The following is a 22,287-nucleotide window of genomic DNA, read 5'->3' on the forward strand; positions in this document are numbered from 1 at the left end:
TATGGAAAGTAAATACAGGGAGTCCTGTTGTCAAGGCGCACCCCACCCACCCCCTCCATTTCCTCCCTCCCCCAAAGTCGCCCGCATTTCCACCCCCTCCCCTACTGCTGGGGTGAGCCCGCGGTGTAAGTAACCAGAGGACTTCTGACTGTAATCCTAGCACGTCACTTTGTTGAAGGCAAACACGTGGTTCCGAGAGAACTTATAAATCTCTCCTCCCTGCAAGATCGTGATGTTATCTGCTGGCAGTAGAAGGTTCACTCAGCGGAGCTCCTGCAGACCCGAAAGAAAGCTAGAGTTCCAGGAGAGAGAGAGCGAGGGAGGGAGAAGGAGAAGGAGAGGGAGAGGGAGAGGAGGGAGAGGGAGAGAGGGAAGGAGAGGGAGAGAGGGAGAGAGGGAAGGAGAGGGAAAGAGGGAAGGAGAGGGAGAAGGAGAGAGGGAAGGAGAGGGGGAGGAAGGGAGGGAGAGAGAGGAGAGAGAACAGAGAGAGAGAGAGAGAGACAGAGAGAGTGCGAGAGCGCAGACCTGGGGCGCCCGGGCTGGCTGCAGAGGGCTGGGGACCCTCGTATAACGGTCTAGGGGGCCACTGTGGAACAAATGGAGAGGCCGCAGTAAGGAGGAGAAAGAAACGGTCTATTTCAGAGTAGCAAGTGCCTACCTCCCCTGAGCCAGAAAAGTGCAGGTGGGCTGGACGCCAGGAGAGGGTGTGGGGGTCCGCGGAGCCCTACGCAGCCCGGGAGGAATAAAGCTCGCCCGCGGCCGCGCCTCCCAGGGGCGGCTTTTGCCGTGTGCAGGGGTGAACGCGGCAGCCCATCCATCCATCCGTCCGTCCGTCCGTCCGTGCGTCCACCCAACGATTGATCGATCCATTTGCCCGTTGCCGGGTCGCCTTTCGGAGCTAGAGGAGAAAGGAGGGCGCAGAAGGAGGGAGCTGGCGGCTGGACACGATCGCAGGCAGTGACAGCGGCGGCGGCGGCGGCGGCGGCGGCGGTGGAGTAGCCGAGCCGATCAGGGTGCGCGCTGGCCCGGGGTGGGGTTGATCACACAGCTCAGGGCTCCTCCGAAGCCGCAGGATTCTCACCGACGACCCTAAGCGCCCCCCGGCCCCCGCCCACCACCTCCGCTCCACGAACAGCACGGGACCGAGTCCGCAGCAGCGCCTGGCCCAAGCCAAGCAGAGCGCATCCGCTTCCCCGGGGCGCGCCGGGCTCACTCCCCAAGGCGCGCACACGCGCGCGCGCGCGCACTCATACACACACGTGTGCGCTCCTGGGTTCCAGCTCTCTGCGCCGCCAGTGGAAGGCAGGGCCGAACCTCTTCACTCCTTTAAATATATAAATTGCAGCCTGGGTCTGCTGCATCCGCGTCCCCTCCTGTCATTTCGCCAGCTGCCAGCCCCGGAGACCTTTTTCCATCTCTTGGCTTTTGGCTTGAGGAGCCGAGAGTTCAGATCCGCCACTCCGCATCGGAGACTGACACACTGAACTCCCATTCTTCCTCTGAAATTTATTTCTGCCTAATAGGTAGCTCCTCGCCTGTTTGGTTTTTTTCCCCCTCTCTCTCTCCGCATCTCATCGTTCCGGGGAGGGGGGGAAACAAACTCCGAACTCCCCACAGTCCAGACTTGCCCTGCCCATCCCACCTCTGCTCACTCGTGGAACGACCTGCGTGGGTTTGGTGGGTTTTTATTTTTGGTGTTTTTTTAAAAAAGGAATTCAAAGATACATTTTTTTCTATTGGGCATCGACTCTTGATTGTTTCAAACGTTTCCTATGAAAAACAACTCCACCTGATCAGTAGTTCTCTCTTTTTTTAACTTAAAAAAACTTTTCAAACAACAACCCAACAATAACCCCCCCCCCCAAAACCATGCATTACTGTGTGCTGAGCGCTTTTCTGCTGCTGCATCTGGTCACGGTGGCGCTCAGCCTGTCTACCTGCAGCACACTCGATATGGACCAATTCATGCGTAAGAGGATCGAGGCGATCCGCGGGCAGATCCTGAGCAAGCTGAAGCTCACCAGCCCTCCGGAAGACTATCCTGAGCCCGAGGAGGTTCCCCCGGAGGTGATTTCCATCTACAACAGTACCAGGGACTTGCTCCAGGAGAAGGCCAGCCGGAGGGCAGCCGCCTGCGAGCGCGAGAGGAGCGAGGAGGAGTACTACGCCAAGGAGGTGTACAAAATAGACATGCCGCCGTCCTACTTTCCCTCGGAAAGTAAGTACCGTTTGTCACTACCACCCCCGGGGGCTAGCCGGTGGAAACTCTCAGAACCGTGAGGAAGGTGTGTGTGTGTGTGTGTGTGTGTGTGTGTGTGCGCGCGCGCGCGCGTGCGGGGAGGGGGTGTAGGGTGGGGTAGGGTCACCTTTCCCTCTCCTTGTCTCAATTCACTCCTTTCCCGGTCCTCTCCATCCACCTCTTTTCCAGTCGTGTGCTGGAGACTGCCAGCCTTTGAAAAAGCTCACTTTTTCTTTTTTTTTCATCTCCCTTCCCCCAACCTCCAGTCCTTTGAAAGGTGCCCCCCCCTCCACCTCGGTCCCCGCATTGACTCTTCCCTGACTGTCTTTTGCGACTTGCAGTCTGTCCTCCTGTATTAAAACCCAAGGGCAGTTAAAGTAGGAAATCCCTGGTTTTCTTTGCCTCTTTCTCCCGAGGTGCATTGAACTGCTGCAGAAAGGGTTAAAAAGTAATTCCAAACCAGTTTCTCCAAAAGGCCCCCTTTCTCTTGCAGACCTATCAGCTGGATTCCCCCAAACCTTCCCTATTGTCTCTCACCCCCTAAAGGCATCAGCATCACAGCCCATCAAAGCCTGGTTGGAGTCCCCCACTGGAGGAAAAAAAAAATCAATCCTGGGTATATCTGTTGCCTTGGTAGGTGATTATGTTCCCCCAAGGCTAGCTCTTATAACCACATTCCCCCCTTTAACATCATCTCCATTACAACCTCCGTGCTGACCAAGTTTAGGGTTTCATTACTTCAAGTTATACTTCTTAGAATCCACCTAAAGCTGCCTTCTTAAAAAAAAAACAAAAAACGATCTCCCCTCTCCCTTCCACTATGTTGTTCGTCCTTTTCAACTTTGACTTTGCATTTCTATCCCTTCCTTAACTTTCTGCGGGGACCTCGGTACCTTCTTGTATGTGAAAGAGGAAAGACAGCTGATTTTTAAATTATGGTTATTGTCGTTGTTGTTGTTTCTGGCTCCTGAGTCTGTGTCCTCAAAAACCAGCTGGCCTTACAGTAGCCATGGGAGTGAAATGATTTATTGTGGAGTTCTTGTAAGGAGAGGGAGGGCGAAGGAAGATGGACAGTGTAGAGTTAGTTCAGAGTTCTTAATAATAATAATAAAAGAATCGGCAGCAGCAGTATCCAGTAATACCTGAGAGGGTTAAATACCAGGAAGAACTAAAAGAAAAAAAAATAAAATCTGCTTCAACACTTGTGTATTCCAAGTCCTGTGTCTTAAACTTTTCATTGGCTGCCTGTTTCTCTCCTCCCCTTCCCATGCCCTATATACTTGCTGGCTGCTTTTGTGAAGTCTCTGTGACTTACCTAAATAGATAATACAGCCATCTTGGTAATTTTAGCCTAGAGGTTTTAATTGCAGGGTGGTGCTTTTCTTTTTTAATATTTATTTTTAGTTTGACAAGTCATAACTATGTGACTTGCCATGTCTTGTGCCTGATGGCCGAGGAATGTGGGCCCATGTGCCTAACTAACCCCAGTTTTTCTGGCCACCTTTCTTTTGCTGTATTGTCTCTTCTTTTTGTCCAATGGCACTGTGGATGTATGGAATCCTGGCCAGAAGGATGATTTTATCACTGTAATTATGGCACTATTCAGAATAGTCCTTGGTTAAGTGCACTCCCACCCAGTTATTCTCCACCGCTCTTCCAGAAGTCAAGTTTTCTATGTGGACTAGAGCCAAGGAAATATTAGGAAAGAAGCTCATTGTAATTAGGCCAAAACCATTGAGGCTGAACAAGGAGAGTTGAATCACTTGGCTTTCTCTAGCGTGCACATGGGTTCTGTTGATATTTGGACAGACAGGCAGGTATGTTATGCAGGACCTGAATAGCATCCTTTAATGGTTGCGTGCAAAAGATCAAGTAGATTGCCAGGGTGTTGGCAACACAGGGAGGTCTGATCTCATTATTGTATAGGAAGGAGAAAATCACTCTCAAAGGCATTCATTCCTCATTCTCAGTTTGAAAGAGGAAGATAAGCTGAGACCTGGCATTGGCATTATGAACAAATTGGAAAACTTCCCCACACTATTAGTAAGATTTCAAAGGATGGCATCTAAGATCAGAGTGTGGATCAGAGTAAATTAAAACCTCTGATAAGCCTAGAATAAAAACATATACACTCAGTTGTTGATAGGCACTCCAGGAAGCCAGTGTTTAGTGTGGAAGCTTGGGAACAGAGAGCTTTATTAATAGTAGATTCCATATAACAATGTAAAGACTATGCAGAAGTTTATAGAAACTAGGCTAACTGATTTCTCAGCACTTTCTAATTGTACTGGAATTTAGTGGACTCTTTCAAAATAAGGGGTAAGGGGAAGAAAAACAAATTCACCCCATCATATTTTTGAAAGCAAATTGAAAGTGCAACCTGGATTTCTATTGTTATTAACCCTTATGAGGGACTGCCTAACTTTGAACTCAGTTCTCACCGATTTGGGTACAGGGAAGTAGCTTGCATGCCTTGTCATTTCTTACAGTGAATTAGGCCAGGGTCATAAGCTCCAGAGATGAAGGCATGGGAAAGATCAGTGGTTCATTTTTTTTAAACCACCAACTTATTAGTGTTCAGGGAGTGGCTTTAGCTCAAGTATTACAAATATGCTCTAATTATACTCAATGAGCTATATATCATTACCAATTGCTGATAGCCCTTTCTGGGGACATTTTATAAAGTTCAGACTAAATATTTTTAGCAATGTGGAGATTTAAAAATAAAAGTATAGAGATATTGTATATGCCCTCAGGCATATTTTGTCTTAAATATTATCCTTGGCCAAATGTGCTATATAAATACTGTAAATATGAATAGAACTGGCCAGGTGCCAAGCTCCTAGTATGAATTTTAGTCAAGAATGTATTTATGGGATATAAATAATACTGTGTCAACATTTAAAGAAGGGGTCTGATTAGTTTTGAATTTATTCATATTGATCTTTTTACATGCTGTTAGTTTAAGACTCAAAGTGGAGTTCTGGTGATGTTTCCCAATAGTTTGCCCAATGGGAATTAGTGGACTTTGAACAGTTGAATTTCAAGACACATTGACTTAAACTGCACAAGGTTTTAGAAATTCAGAGAGAACAACTTTATAGGAAGAATCCAAATAATTGAAATTTAAAACCTATAAAGCTGAGGACAGTTAAAAAATGTTTTCATTCTTCTCCTTGGCAGTGCTAGGGATTGAACCCAGAGCCTTGTCTATTCTAGGCAAACAATGCTAATACTGGGTCACATCCCCAATCTTGATTTTTCTTTTTTAGATCTTTCTCATTGTGTATGTTCAGACTGCCTCCATCTCCTGAGTACTGGGATTACAGGTGTATTCCACCATACCTGTGTTCCTCACCCCTTTTCTCTACAACACAGTTGGCATGTAGTGTAGTTCTAATTACAGTGAGTTAATGCTATACTTTCCTCCCTTTTACCCCACCCCATCACCTCCACTAGGACAGTTGGCAGGGTCTGCAAACATTTTTGGCTATTAGGACTAGAAGGGGAGTGATTCTACTGGCCTTCTTTGGGTAGAAGCCAGGAATGTTTCTATCCATTTGAGGTGTGTTTAGAACAGCCCTCCTCCTTCCCATGTACCAATTTTACCAAAGAATTATCCAACCCCAAATGTCAATAATGCCCCTTGTGAAGAGTGCTGGTATCTTGGTGGTTATCTTGGGTAGATGAAATCTCTTAGCAGTGTCATTTTAAGATATTTAAATATTTAAATTTAGGTTTAATATCTAATAAAGATTTAAATATCTTTATGGTCAAATGATATTAGAATGAAAATGTTAGGAGAATAATCAGAAAGTTCAGTTCTTTAAATATAGTATGGATGATTCAGTAGGGTCTATATAGACTATTCTTGTGACCTTAATGAATTTCTCATTCAGTTAGTGTCAGTTAATGATGTTGGCCCTTTCATTAGGGGCTTTAGTCAGTAGCAGTGATATTAGCCAGCATACAAAAAAAGGAAATGAAGAATTATCTTGGATTTTCCTTTCAAGTAAAATAAAATAAGCAGTGTGAATTAATGAAGAGTGGAATCCCTATTCTAGGCAGGCAAAGATAGTGAATAGTTATGTTGGTTTATTCTATCATATCAAATGAGATAGATTAAATATACAGCCTGGAAAATCACCATGAGGTTTTCCTTATAACTTTCACACGAATGCTAAACATTTAATACAATACAATGATAATTATCACTGCAATCTCCTTTTGTATTTCCTCTATGATTTTCCAAGTGAATTTGTGGGGTTTCAAATGACTAGCAACGGCATTATGGTTTGAGAATCGTGCCTTAGTATTCTATTCATGAATATGTCTTTCTGCATACAAATTGCTGGTCTATTGGACCAATTTCCAAATGGAAAGAAATATGAGTAGGATGCAATAGTAGTGCTTTCTGTACAATTTTTATTTTGTAGCTTAAAAATAGATTATGTCTTTGTGAGAGTGTAAGAAATAGAAAGCGCATAGACAGAAACAGTAAAAGAGATATCAAAAACAGAGTTAGTTGACTTCTAAAATTGACTTCTTAATATACAACAGACCAATCTCTCTATTACCTCAGAGCTCATCCTACCTCTAGTGCCTAGTTGTGGTCACATTTACTTTGGCCACATTCTCTCCCTTCAGCATCTCCCTTTTTAATTTTTGCTTTTCATACTAGAGGGAAACCCTCAAAGGAAATAGATAGCTTCAAACTGAACCAGTTCGTGTTTGCTGCCAAGTGAAGCCCATCAGCCTCATCTGTCTCCTGAAGAGACTCCACCTGAAAGAGGGTGGAGCTTCCTGTGTCCCCCAGTGATCCAGCGCCACACACAGGCGCTGCACCTCGTGAATAGTGACTTCTCCCTGCTGCAGACCCACTAATGTAACCTCCTGCTTCCCTATAAAGATATGAAAGGATGACAGATCCGTGTTCCTAGAGGAAACAGAGATGGGAATAAAGAACTCATGACTCACTGTTGAACCCACATCAAATCTGGGTGAGAATCAAGAAGGTCACTAACTGCTAGGCCTTCACCCAGAGATTACAACACACTTTGGGCTGCCTCTCTTAGAAAGCTCTGACAAATAGAATGGAGGAACCTGACCTTCACTATAATTGAACTGCTTCCCCCTGCCACTGTAGGTTAAGGACAGCAAGCATGACTCTCTGAAGGTAGCCTTTCAGCTGTCTTGGTGCATTTCCCATCCTGGCGGGATCCTGGAGAGAGAATTTCAGTGTACCATATGTGCTGGCTCTGTTTAGGCAGGTCTTCTGCTTAAGGGTGTATTCCACTTCCCAGATTCCCGGCAGCTTGATGAAATGTGGCTCTGCCTGAGATAAACAAATGTTTCCATTGTCATTTTGAAAACATATGGTGCACTTAAAACAATTTTAAAAAACAAAGATAGTTTTTTCACATTGGAATTCAGTATTCTGCAGGTATTTTATTTTACATTTAATAACACGTTGGGGATTCTTTTGATGGGTTTGTTTAGACTGAAAGGTTTGCTTCTGCCATTTGTTTAGGAAGAAATCTGCATCTTGCTGTAATCATCAGCTGCCTTGGGTAGGTGGTTGTTTTGTTTCTTTTTTAGCCTCTCATGGCCAGAGTGAGTGTTTGGCTCCACAGTCTCTTCCTCCACATTGCTCTCTGCCTTGGCTGGATGGCCTTGACCTTGCATACACATACCTTCAATCTGCCTCACAATCTGTGTTGTCTTCTGGCCTTTCACCTTGGCTGAATCTTTTTGTTGGGCAAATACTTAAGCGTGGCCCTGTGGGTTACACTCCTACATTTGTGTAAGATGGCAGGCTGTTAGTGTAAAGGGCTACAGTTTCTTTCCTGGGCCACCTGCTTCCTGGGATTGTGAAGGATCCGTGACAGGTACCAAGAAGCACTGGATGCAGCTATCTGGCACCCAGAAGGCTTTTGCGTGGCAAACACCATTTACTTTAAGATGTGCTGTTATTTTATGGACCACTAAAGAAACACTATCACTCTAGTTGACTCCCACATCTCACTAGATCATAAAAGAGGACCTGCGGTTAAGAGACATTGAAACATAATTCTGAGTGATGCCTTAGGGGCCATTCCCAGGAGCCGAGGAGGTCTTGGGATCTCATTCTGTTCTTTGCATGTGCTACTCAGTAGGTCTGGTTCCCTTGCTCAGGATTCTCTAGGTGGCTTTTGCCTCTCATGGGCAGGGCATGGAGAATGGCAAGACTGGAAATCTACCATATAAGAAGACCTTGAGATTTAGTAGTCTGAGGTTGATCTTTCTTGGATAACATCTAAAACCTTTCAAAGTCTGAGTCTTCTCTCTCGTGTAGTTCCTCATTTTATTAAATTCCTACCTGAAAGTCATATTCTTTTCCCTTTTTTGTATTTTTATTGTAAAGATACTGTACAGAGGGTTTACAGTTACATGAGACCATTTCCCATTGAGCATTGTTACCCCCCCCATATTTATTTCAGCATTTTGTGAAAGCCATATTCTTGCCACTTCATCTTGGCCTTCACCCAAGTGGGACATTTATTTGTATAAGGTGGAGCCTTTGTTTCTTCTGTTTCTTTTAGTGGGTGATAAATCCTTTTCTTTTTCTTTTTGCCAGTCATGAGGCTTGAACTCTGGGCCTGGGTACTTTCAACATTCTTCTAGACTTAGAAAGAAATCACCTCCTTGAGGGACTCCAATTTTCTTTCTTTCCCTTCCTTCCTTCCTTCCTTCCTTCCTTCCTTCCTTCCTTCCTTCCTTCCTTCCTTCCTTCCTTCCTTCCTTCCTCCTTCCCTCCCTCCCTCCCTCCTTTCCTTCCCTCCTACCCTCCCTCTTTCTTTCTTTCCTTCTTTCTTTCTGTCTTTCTTTTGTCAGTTGTGGGGCTTGAACTCAGGGCTTGGGCACTGTCCCTTAGCCTCTTTGTGCTCAAGGCTAGTGCTCTACCATTTGAGCCATAGCTCCATTTCTGGGTTTTGCATGGAGGCTCAATTTTTGTAGTCATATTTAATTAGATTTTCCTCTAAACTCTTACTATCTTGATGTGTGTCTTTGCCTCTTTCTTGTGTTATTGTATTCTGGGCTGCCTTCTTCCTTGGTGTATAAATATCCTTAGAGCAAGCATCAAGTCTAACTTCTCTATGGTTCTACAAAATATACCTTGTCTTTGCTCAGTCCATGTTTGACAAGTGAATGAACATGCTCTATAGAATAGGACTGAACCACGCAAAGGTTCAGTGGGTTCTAAGTGTCCCCACAAGGAGATGCAGGTATGATCTGCTCATTGTAATGGCAGAGCAAATGTACCTGATAGGTACTATGGAAGTCCTGCACAAAGCTTGGATCTTTTTTCTTCAACTTTTATATCTATCTATGCTTGATATAAAAATTGAGATTTATCAGGACTCTGGTTGTAGTTTTTAAATATTTGCAATGTTGAATATTGAACCTAGGATCTTGTTAATGCTGGGTAAACAGTTAAACACGTGAGCTATCCTCAAACTCTTTTGGTTTATATTTTTGTTTTTGAGATAGAGTCCTACTAACTTTGCCTGGGCTGGCCTTGAACTCCAGTTCTTTTCACCTCCATCTCCTGGGTAGCTGGGATGATAAGAGTGAACCAACACACCTGTTTCTGGTTTTGGTATTTTTCCTTCCCCAGTTTTTGTTGCTGTTGTTTGTTTGTCTTATTTTCTTCTTCACAAATGTTCATGAAAAGCACTTCCCTTGTCTTTTTCAGAGTAATTTGGGGAGGCAGGATGGTTTTGTGCAATGAATAAGGACTTTGGAATCATATAAATCGCACCCCAAAAGGCAATGACACCTAAACTATCTCAGAGGCTGGAAGGGAAATGATAACATGGATGACAGGAAGTCCTTTTACAGGCCTTTGGCATCTGTTAAGAAGTGGTTGGGTTTGGTTAGCAGCTTGGCTTTCTCAACACAAGTTACCAGAATTGTCCCACTGATATCAGGTCTTGGCTCTGTTGTTATTGGCTTTGTAGCCAGGGTGGAGGCCCCTTCATATGACTAGGCCTCAGTTTCTTCATTTGTAAAGATAAGAAAATGAAGAAGCATTCTAGCAAACGCTTCTGACATTTGTGGGCCTGTTCCCAGCCCTCTTCACAGATTCCCTGGCTCTCATCTCTCCCCCTCCCTCCTGGTGTGTGTGGGGGTGTCTCTGTTTTTTTGTCTTGTTTTGTTTTTTTATTTTGTTTTGCCTGGCCTGGGGCTTGAACTCACAGCCTGGGCTCTGTCCCTGAGCTTTTCTTGCTCAAGGCTAACATTCTACCGCTTGAGCCACAGCACCACTTCTGGCCTTTCCTGTGTATGTGGTACTGAGGGATCAAACCCAGGGCTTTATACATGCTAGGCAAGCACTCTTCCACTGAGTCACATTCCCAGCCAGGGTCTCTGTTTTAGTTAGTTTGTTTTTGTAATTTTTTTTTCTTTTGTGGGGCTTGAACTTAGGGCCTAGACACTGTACCTGCGCTGTTTTTGTTCAAAGCTAGCACTCTACCACTTTGAACCACAGCTCTGCTTCTTGTTTTTGAGTGGCTCATTGGAGATAAGAGTCTCACAGGGACTTTTCTGCCCAGGCTTGTTTCAAATAGATCCTTAGATCTCTGTGTCTTGAGTAGTTAGGATTAAAGGCATGAGCCACAAGGGCCCAGATTGGAGACCCTGTTTTGAAGGAATCAGGACATTTAGATCCAAGGATAAGCCCTATCTAGAAGCTGTGTAGATTCCAGTTAACTTCACCTTTGGTGCAGTGAGCTGTCAGGCTTTACCTATGACGAGGAAGTTCCAGGAGAGGAAGAGCCAGACAGTTCAGGAAACACACTTAAGGATTTGAGGAGGGGAAATGAAAACCCGAGTGTTGACAGCAGAGTGAAGCAGCCATCCTAAGGTCTTGGTTCACTGTTAGCACTGGACGGTAGTCACTCTCAGTGAGTTCTTAGAGTCTGGGTTTTCCTGGGAAAACCTAGGGACATTTTACTGCTATCAGAAAACATTGGCCTAAGAGGTAGTAGACTTGGTGTCCTTTAGAGGAAGGGAAAGTTTTGTGGTGCTGAGAAAACCATCCTGTGTGGACTGGGACCATCCCTTCATTTGTTCAAGTGAGCACTTGCATTTGTTATGCCTGATAAGTTGGAAATGTTTGGCTGAGATGTTCCTTTAACCACAGTGACTTGAGAAACTGAAGGCAGATGGAAAATGCTTTCTGGATGTTGTGAAGCCCAAACCTTCTGAAAATAGTTTGAATGCATTGCCAACCCTCCGCAGGCAGCTGGTTTCTCTCACACTGGCCGGTTCCACACATCTCAGTTCCCAGGGAGAGAGTGTCCCTATTGCCCCGGGGCCTTCCTGGCCCCTTTTGAGTTGGTAACTGAGAGGCAGGTTATTCTTAGAGAAGAGACATGACATTTTTTTTTGAAAGAAAAGTCACAGAGCAGCTATTTGAGAATAGGAGTGGCCTTGTGGAGTTGTTTGTTTCAGAGAATTCTGTAGCATCTTTCCAGGCTCATGAAAGGAAAAGGAAAGTGCTGTGATTTAGATCTTGGCTCTGTTCATCTGGCTTTCTCTCTAACCCACACCACACTGACAAATACCACATCTCTCTTGACAAGCTAGTTTACAGATAACCATTCATTCATAACTTTAGGCTGTTTTAAGATCCTTATTTGTTACTTCATCTTCTGAACAAGCATGCAGAGTTTAGTTCTGAGAAAGATACAAGTCAAGTACTCTTTGCAAATCTTCCTACCTGAAAAAGAAGTTCGTATGGATTTTTAGGAACGTCATAATATTTATTATTCTCAAAACAAAAATGGGAAGGCACATTCTGAGAAATACCATTTAATTTTTAAGTTTGGAATTCATTTCAGTGTCTTTGGTATTTGTTCATGTGTGCTGCATAGACTAAGATTATAACAGATTATTCTGTCTACTCCAGATTCCTTCCATTTGGGGGGGTTCTTTTGTTTATATGACTATTTCCTTGTCCACGGGCTTGCCTTTTTATTCACTTCTGCTCTGACATTAGAGCAACACCACTAGAATAATTTCTGTTCTTTTATAATGAACTCTTGTTGCTAAGTTGTTGGCTCAGAAAGTCATAAAAAAAGGTGACTAATTTTTCTGGTTCTACTTTAGAAGGGAAACGAACTCATCACAGACAGAGGACATTTGTTTGCAGAAGAGGGAGATTTGCTGAAGGAACTATCCCTTTGGAAAACTCTTAGGATTTTCTGATTCCTCACCACTAGACCACCAAGGAGCTAGGCCAAAGGCTTTCTGTTATCCAATCTTTTATATTCAGGCACATTTTAGCATTCAGGCTCTGCAGGTTAAGGACAGAGACAGAGAAAGGAAAGGCCTTGTGAGATCCTAACTTTTGCCTGGAAGTGGCCAGACAGAGCCAAAGTTGAATAATAGCTATTGCCTGAGGTGCTATATGGTCTCACCTTTAGAGATGTCTTTTAAGTTCGATAATACTAGTTTTCTGCCTTTTGTTTCCACCTGAGACATCTTGAGTCATTGTGTTTTAAGTCACATTGGTTTGATTAAGTCCTTCGGTCACTCATTTGAAGCTCTTTTTACTATTAAGCCTTAGATTGTTAAATGACTTGTCACTGGTTAGATCCATGAATTGCTACTTTTTATTCCTACTAACCTTGTACTTTTCTTCTCTATGGATTGAGGTGATGTGTGATAGTCTGTGTTAGAAACATTTCAAAAGAATTTCACTGTCAGAAAAATATCACCATCAATAATGAATAGTATGCATAAAATTACATCTAGTTTCATAAATTCTTTGTCCAAGTACTCAGATTCTAGAAAGGTCTTAAGGCAAGCTGATCCTAGATCATTATATATTTGGACCAGTTTTCCTTCTCAATAGCAGTTATGGTAATTCTCTAAAAAGAGTAGAAATTCATTATAATTCTCTATTGGGAGGAAATGACAGTATTCACTTATGGAGTTATAGTCACAAGAGCAGTAAATTACATGTCTGTATGAAGAGGTAAGGAAGATTGGGTTAGGAGCTAATTTGACCCAAATCTTATTGAGAATTTTTAATGGCAGTAAACATTATTCATTGTTTCTAGATTTTTTAAAAAATCACCTGTGTGAGGATCATATGACATTCTTAGACAGGTACAAGGTTTCTAGAGCCCACCTTAAAAGAAAAATCTAGATAATGGTGGAGACAAAGTTTGGGAAGAAATTCTTTTGTATGGTAAAGTTTGAGAACCACTGATCCAGATCTTTGTGACTTATAATTTTTATAGCCTTTCTTTTTTTTCCCTCTTTTTCAGTGCTGGTCCTGGGGCTTGAGCTCAGGGCCTGGCACTGTTCTTGAGCTTTTATGCATAATGGTAGTGCTCTACTCTTTGAGACACAGCTCCCTTTCCTTTTGGTAGTTAACTGGAGATAAGATTCTCATGGACCTTCCTGTCTGGACATTCCTACCTGGGCTGGCTTCAAACCACAATCCTCAGAACTCAGCCTCCTGAAGAACTAGAATTACAAGTGTGAACTATAGGTGCTTGGCATCATCAACCATTTTATACAAAACTTCACTTGACCAAAAGCAATCCAACCAGTGGGTCAAGAAAAATAACCTCATTGGTTGTAATTGGTTTGTTTCTTAACTGTGTCATTACAGGTTAAAAAAATATAACCTGGTACTTTTAGGGTTCACATTATAGTTGTTTAATTATATTAGAAGTCACCTCATTGTCCAAAAAAAATTTACTCTTTACCTGACTTATGTAACTGTAACCCCTCTGTATATCATCTTTATAATAATTTTAAAAATTTGAAAAAAGAAGAACAAGGAAAAGAACTCACTTATGCATAATTTTTTATTATATCACTATTTCTGTCTCATGAACTGTATGACCCATAGTCACCCCTTTCAAAATTCTTCTGCATCCCTCCTCTACCCATCCCTTCCCTCACTCTTAATTTTGTAGGATACACACTGAATTCTTGGCTGCATTCTCTCCATTTCTTCTCTTTATTTATCCTTCCCTTTCCCCTTGACCCATCCTACCCCTTTCAAGTACCCATTTCCTGGTGTTTATTTTGTTGAACCTTGACTTTGCCTTTCTAAGAGATTACAGTTAATTTTCCCTTGAATATGCCATACTTTGGTTAATGTGTTTGTGTACACTTCATTCTACCCAATGTAAGTCTATAAGATAACTCTAGCTTCCACATATAGGGTAAAACATGGATCCTCTGTCTCTCTGGGTCTGACTTACTTCACTTAATGTAATTTTTTAAGTCTTTCTATCTCTTTACAAAAAGTACAATATCATTTTTTCTAATGGATGAGTAAAATTCCATTGTGTACATATAACACTTTTTCTTGATTCATTCATCCATTGAGGGGCATCTGGGCTGATTCCATACCTTGGCTATGGTGAATAGTGCTGCAATAAACATGGTTGTGCTGGTGGCTTTACTATAACCAGGTCTGTAATCTTTTGAATAAATGCCCAGGAATGCAATTGCTGGATCATAGAGTGTACCACAACATACACTGGCCTGAAGAAGGTGCTGTTTCCCAGGAAAAGGACTTAAATCCACCCCGTTCCCTTCCACCCCCAAGAAGTGCATTGAGCCATAGTTGAGAGAAACAGCATTGTGAACCAAGCAACTCACTCTGCATTCTCTGACTCTAGTTACATTCTTTGAGATTTGATTCAGAATAAATTTCAACATCTTTTTTAAAGGTCAGATATGAATGAGAAGACTTTGTTTGACTTACAAATCTTGTGATAAACAGTTTTTACCCAGTGTAGCTTCCTGCCTTTTGTGATTAGTTTTTGAGAGAGAGAGAGAGTTTTCTCTTATAGCAGACTGTAGAGAAAGCTCTAAAAATAAACAGTATGGATGCTTATTGGAGGCAACATATGGGAACTGATGGAAGCAGGAATCAACATATGGAGACAATCTTGACAGCTACCCGCTCATGGAAACACTGGTACCGGGCTTCCATGCCACATTGTCCATGCATAGCATATATCTCAATTAAAGAACATTCCAGCCAGTGCCAGTGGCTCAGGCCTATAGTCCTATCTATTTAACAGGCTGAGATGTGAGGATCTCAGTTCAAAACCAACCTGGGAGGGGAAAGTCTATGAGACTCATCTCTAATTAACTGCCAAAACCCCCCAGATATATAGCTGTAAAAGCTAAGGGACATTGTGTTGGGGGTGTTTAATTTTTGTTACACCTTGTAGGTGCTGGAGGATCACTTGAGACATTTCTGTGCAGATTTTATGTAAGCCACTGTTGGTAAAGGTGCTGGAAATGAATTTTTAGGAAATGATGCATCAGAGTGAATAAATAACCTCTACCACCATTAGGCGAACCTGGTTCCTGAAACCAGACTATGTGAAAAGAGCCCACTCCCCTGAGACCCTTCTGAGACATCATTCAGAGTGACAAATGGCTTGTTATGAATTCACATCAGAGGAGGGGCTGGAGAGCTACTGTTTGTGACTTTCTTCTTCTTTTTCTTCTTCTTCTTTTTTTTTAAACATGAATGCTACCACTTTCTGTAACTACAGCAACTTTGAGAATTGTACCTTACTGGAAATCACCAGCCGGTATTTGATTGTGTCCTTCCTCCTGCCCTTAAGCCTGTCTTTGGCTTTGTCCAGGTTGGGGGGGTGGGGCAGCTGGCTCAGACTTTCTAAGTTTATTCCTTCAATAGATGGGTGCTCCAGGTTTCTGCCCCGTGGGGCGGGGGAGAAAAAGGATGTTTCAGCCACAAACCAATTCATTCTGCTGTTTCAATGTCAAAATTAAAGGAAACTTATATTAAAAAAAAAGCTAAGGAACAGAGCACCTAGGCTCTGAGTTCAAGCCCCAGTATTGGTACAAAAATAATTCTGTCTAGAAAGTATATAATGTTCTTTCTAGAAGGTATAATCCACACATGTGTGGGACTATATTACTGGGATTTTGTTAGTAGGTTGAATGTTGAAGATGGTAAGTTACAGGATATGGGGAAAGCTGTTATCCATTTTTAAAATTGAATGGTAATAGGCAAAAGTCTGGCAAAAAAATTTGGAAGCCAGGCGCTGATAGCTCATGGCTGTAATCTTACTACTCAGGAGGCTGAGATCTGAGGATCGAGGTTCAAAGCCAGCCTGGGCAGGAAAGTCCACGAAACTCTTATCTCCAATACACCATTAGAAAACCAGAAGTTTCGCTGTGGCTCAAGTGGTAGAGTGCTAACCTTGAGCTGAAAAGCTGAGGGACAGCGCCCAGGCCAAGAGTTCAAGCCCTATGGCTGACCTCCCCCCCAAAAAAATTGAGAAGGTTTATTCAGGTCTGAATGGTGGCAATGTTACTTCTGGGTAAAATAGAACTTGTGCTAGATTCAAAATGTATGCAAGGAGCTAGGAAAGAATTGTATCATGCCGGGCTCGGGATGTAGTCAGTGCTCATTTTTATCACCACTGTCAGATAACAAATATGATTGTATTCATCCACCACCTTTTAAATATAACACTTTAGTTTGATTATGGATAAACTGTGTTTCATCTTGTAGATACAGAGGTTTGAGTAAATTCAGATTCCCAAATTCAAGGAAGATCAGTGATTTAATGTCCACATGTATGATAATCCTTCCGAAGATACTAAGGCCTTTAAATATTCAGAAATCCCTTAGACTCTTTATTTATTTATGTATTTACTAACTTACTTACTTAATTTGTGCTGGTACTGGGGCTTTAATTCAAGTTCAAGGCCCTCAAGTTTTCATTTGGCTTTTTTTGCTTAAGGCTGGTGCTCTACTGTTTGTGTCATTTCTCTATTTCTGGCTTTTTGCTGGTTAGGTAAAGATGAGTCTCAGACTTTTTTTTTGCAATTCTCAGATCTCAGCTTCCTGAGTAACTGAATGCCTGACCCAGGTTATATTTTTGTAGTATATTTTCTTCTCTAAGAATAAGGTAAGCAATGTCAAAATTGCTTGCTGTTACTTTAAAGAAAATGAAATCCAAGATTTCTGGATAGTCTTACTCTTGAGCAGAAGATAAATTAAATGAATGGATTTTAAAGAGCTCTAGCTCTTGAAACTGTAGCTAAGCAGCTCCAAACCAATACAGTTTGTGTTTTTGACTCATTCAAGAGAGAGTTTTCATAATGCAGTTTACAAACGCTGACAGGTGGTTTCAAGAACTGAAATCCAGGCCAGCCAAATGAGAACTCAATATTTTTTTTCCTTAACCAGTAGGCTGTCTTGTCAAAGGATTCCAATTCATCTTTAGTACATTCTAAGCTATTTATTTCCCCATTTGAGGATGTAAGTTGTACACTATGACTTTAGTGACAGAGCATGTGGTAGGAGAAACTGAATTTGGGAGTCTGACTGCCAGGAGATGTGGGCTCAGCCCCCTCCATGGATTCTGAGTGTTGAGCCCCCTGATTTGGGTAGCAGGGATTTTATATTCCAGGGGAGGGGGTGGATGATAAGGACATTCATGAGTCTCTCTTCAACTTTGAATCTTTGTATAGTTCTGTGCCAGGCCTCTCTTCAGTAAAATAGCTAATGACTGTGCTTTTTAAAACTCCTAGCTGTCTGCCCAGTTGTTACAACACCTTCTGGCTCTGTGGGCAGCTTGTGCACCAGACAGTCCCAGGTGCTCTGTGGGTACCTTGGTGAGTACACTCATCCACTTTATTCCTCCTTTGACATGGTGCTATCAAGTCCTTCTTTATTATCTGTCTTCAGGGGAGAATTCATCAGAGGCAAGATAGGATTTGGCAATGCAGCCTGGTAGCTCAGCCATCATGATTGTTCTAGAAATGTTCAGATTGGAGTTTCATGAGGAAAAAAAAATTGCTAGTAGTTTGGAAGTTAATATTATGACTTGATAGCATAATGATTTGTGGGTGTAAGACAGGTGTTCTATAGTCACAGAGATTTTTAAATGGTGAACTTCTGACCGCCATGGCAGATAACTCTTTGGAAGGTTCAACAGTATGACTTGAATATAAAAGGAAGGTCCCTTTTTTATATCTTCTTTGTATCTGTGTGACTGTTCCAGATACAAATTAGTTGCTTGATTAATGTTTTATCTTGTATAGATACTTGTTGATTGATTGATTGATTATATCTTTAAGTGGTTATACAAAGGGGTTTCAAATTCCACATGTCAGTTTACGAGTTCAATCCATCTTGATCAATATCATCCCTTTCATCATTCTACCCTGTTTCTTCCAACTCCACTCAGCACCTCCATTTTCCAAGTTCCATTAATGTTTCTTGTACTGAACCAAAGTTTAAAAAAAGTTAAAAAAAAGATTTCTCTCTCCTTTGAGTTCCAAAGGGAGGTCTGTGAGCAAGTCCTGGTGAAGCCATGTGCGAGCTTCATATAACATGTCTGTATTACATGATAAAATGCATTGTCAGGTTAGACCTTCAGCCCAGTTAGCTAACTGGGCCTGGGAGCTTGCCATTTGCTCAAACCACCTTCCCCTGACCTACCAAACCCAGTAGAAGCTCCTCAGAGACAAGACTGTGTATTAGACTGTGGAGCACCGAAGACAGAGGTTTCTTCTGCTTTCTGCTTTGGACCATAAATCAATTCCACCAGCATATATAGAATGCCTATTGAATGCTGGGCAATGGATCCACAGCACAGAATAGGACTTGAGTGATCCTAGCACTTAAGGAAATCACCAGCTAAATTGTTCCCAAATCATACTCAGGAAGAAAAGAAACACACATAATCCTAGTATTGGCATGGATTTTTAGGTCCCTGATGAGGCTTGGCTATGTACTAGATAGGGACAGGGAGATGGTTTTACTGTCCCAGGAGAAGCCTGCTTCACTGGATATACTTATTCTGTAACTCTTCATGCCCAACTCTGCTTCTTAGGAATCAGTACAGTTTTTTTTTGACAGTGGCCGAAAATGGAGTCTCTCCCACAAAAGACTTAAAAAAATCAACCTACCAGAATCAAATTGATAGCATGCATTAATTTTAGTAAGAAGCCCTCAAAGTGGCTAGACACTGATATATAAATGAAAAGAATGAAAGATTCAATCCATGCTTGTAAAGCTCTGCTTAGGTTTTTAAGCTCTGAATTTTTATTTTATTTCATGCCCTAAACCAAGGGTTCAACATCTGTTTACTCATGAACTGATTGTTTGGAAAGGAAAAGGGAAGGGAAAAGACAGAAGCGAAAGGTTTGTCCCTGGCACCTATGACACATATCCTGCTCCTACACACATAGGTTGGTCAGGAAATGACCATCCCACCAGGCACCAGAGCAAGAGGCTGAGATCTGAGAATCAAAGTTTAAAGCTTAATTCTACCCGAGGGGGAAAGGGAGAAAGTCTGTGAGACTCTAGCTAACCACTCAAACAGCTCCAGAAGTAGAGTTTTTGCTCAAGTGGTATAACACCAGTTTTGTGTGAAAAAGTATCTGGGCCCTGAGTTCAATACACACACACACACACACACACACACACACACACACACACACACGAATTAATTAAAAAGCAAACCTTATTGACCTCTCCATTTTTTTCAGGAAGTTGTGGTGGTTTAGAAAGGTAAATGTCTTGTTCTTGTCATAGAGTTGACCCACAATGATGAGCTCAATACCTGAATTCAGGTGTCACCCAAATGTTTTCCATCTTGTTATGTAGACCCCAAACTTGCTTACCCTTGCATTGCTTTCCAGCCCTTTCCCCTCACTCCCCCTTTTTCTTTGGTTGGTCGTGGGGCTTGAGCTCTGGGCCTGGGCACTGTCCTTCAGCTCTTCAGCTCAAGGTGAGCGCTCTACCACTTGAGCCACATTGACACTTCTGGTTGGAGATAAGAGTCTCACAGACTTCCCTGCCTGGGCTGGCTTTGAACCGCGATCCTGAGATCTCAGCCTCCTGAGTAGCTAGGATTATAGGCATGAGCCACCGGCGCCTGGCCCCTTTTCCCTTTTAACTTCCATGCCTATAATTTGGACCAAGTTTCTTCTTATCCTTCCCTTCCTCCCGTAGTAATGTTAAGAGGCCTTTCCTCTTTTTTCTTCTCAGACATTCCCTTTTGCTTAGGGTTGTTTCCCATCACTTAATTTCTGCAAGCTTCCCCTTTCCTTTGGCAGATAAACACTGGAAACCCAGAAACCCATCCCACTCTTCTGCATGTCTGAGAAAATCAGGAGCATCTTGGAGAGTGTGGATGGAACTGAGGCACAGGATCCATGTGAGCTCCCTGCACTTGAGGGCTTTTCCATCCCTCCTTCAGCTGATAGGACTGTGGGAAAAGTCTGCAGACCCCTCTCTGACCTTCCATGCAAGACAAGACGACTGAGCAGTGGGGCTCTGTGGGGTTTTTTTTTTTTTTTTGGTCTCTGTTCTTAGAAATAGTAATTGCATAAAAATGTAAGTGAGCAAATGCCAGGGGGCCAGAGTCCAGGGCCAGGGTAAATTTCTCCATGCTGAACACGATTCTGAACACTCGTTAAGTGGAGTCACTCAGTCCAGGCAGCTCGACGGCCATCCATGTCACCTTGTGTGAACTATTTTCCATTCCAAGGGGGTACAGGCAGTGGCTGGAGGCAGGTTGGGGCCTGTGGTGCCTCGTGCATCTCTCATTCATTCTCTAACCTGAGTGTTGGTGACAATGGTGTGTGTTCTGACACAGATGAAGGGACCTGTGACTCGGATGCTCCAACAGCTTTAAATAAAATAACCTGGGAAATGAAAGTAGTCATTTCTTACAGACATGTGGTTGCAGATTTTTTCTTTTCCTTTTAAGTTAATGATCCCATAAAATTAACAATAGCACCATCAACAATAGTAATGGTAAATGAGATTAACCTGCCTGATACACAATTAAAAAATCCTGAAGGGTCGATGACTGGAGTTGTGTTCCAAGTGATAGAGCAACTGCCTAGCAAATGCAGTGCCCTGGGTTCAATTCCCAGTAAGACCAAGAAAAACAAAAAGTGTAGGAAGGAAGGAAGGGAGGGAGAAAGGAATGCAAAGCATTAGATTAATAGTCCCAAGGACAAATCCAGTGTTTAAAGTATTTACCAAGCAAAAGACTTATTATTATTATTAATTAATTAATTTTTTTTGTCGGTCATGGGGCTTGAACTCTGAGTCTGGGAGCTGTCCCTCAGCTCTTCAGCTTAAGGCTAGTGCTCTGCCATTTGAGCCACAGTGCCACTTCTGGTTTTCTGAGTGGTTTATTGGAGATAAGTGTCTTGTGGACTTTCCCGCCCTGGCTGGCTTTGAACCATGATCCTCAGATCTCAGCCTCCTGAGTAGCTAGGATTATAGCCATGAGCCACCAGTGCCCAGCCTGCAAAAGGCTTTTAAGTAGGCCAATTGCAATTTAAAGATGGCATTTAAAGCATGACCTATATTTGCATCCCCTGGACATCTTTAAAGGAGATTTCCAGGCCCTGTTTTCAGCCTGCTAAATGGGCAGGCAGGATGGGGAAGCTGGGGACTTGGCATTATCTCAATAAACCTTGCTGATGCTCTTGACCTCAGCCTGGTGTGCAGCTGTTGGAAGCAGCAGCTGCTTTGATTACCCAGATCTGTTGATTCACAGATGGTCCATTCAGGGAGACTGAGGAGATTCCAATCCAGAAGGACCTCTGTTTGATCAGCTGATGCTGCAAGCACAGGATCCTGAATCCACAGCCCTGGCTGATTTTTTCCCTGTGTGTCTCATTTTTCTGTATATACCAACATGGTGTGGACCTGTTACTCAATGTCACACAAATTCCCTACTCACTTTCCACCACTGAGGAGTGCTATGGAGTGTTCAAGGAATTAAAATAGTGATGAGGTGCATGTGTTAGGTGCCCATCTTGGAATCATGTGCAGGAATGAGTTCTTTCACTCAAGTGCCTTCAAAAAACAACTATGGAGTATGACAGGGGATTGATTTGTTGTTGATGCTGTGGATTCTATCTATCTATCTATCTATCTATCTATCTATCTATCTATCTATCTATCTGTCTGTCTGTCTGTCTGTCTGTCTGTCTGTCTGTCTGTCTGTCTG

At 42.7% G+C, this 22,287-nt stretch overlaps 1 protein-coding gene across 2 annotated transcripts in view; it reads left to right on the plus strand.

Annotated features, from left to right (window-relative positions):
- Positions 1–1,757: 1,757 nt before the first annotated feature.
- Tgfb2 (transforming growth factor, beta 2) overlaps positions 1,758–22,287 on the plus strand; it is an 83,557-nt gene continuing 63,027 nt past the window's right edge. The window contains exons 1-2 of one of the 2 annotated variants that reach the window (XM_013015080.1): positions 1,870–2,218; positions 17,837–17,920. In XM_013015080.1, the coding sequence (XP_012870534.1) occupies positions 1,870–2,218; positions 17,837–17,920 (433 nt within the window). Of the gene's footprint in view, positions 2,219–17,836; positions 17,921–22,287 lie in introns of both variants that reach the window. The other variant, XM_013015079.1, reaches the window with a different exon arrangement.

The sequence above is a fragment of the Dipodomys ordii genome, unplaced genomic scaffold (assembly GCF_000151885.1).
Source record: "Dipodomys ordii isolate 6190 unplaced genomic scaffold, Dord_2.0 Scaffold26, whole genome shotgun sequence".
NCBI classification, from domain to species: domain Eukaryota; kingdom Metazoa; phylum Chordata; class Mammalia; order Rodentia; family Heteromyidae; genus Dipodomys; species Dipodomys ordii.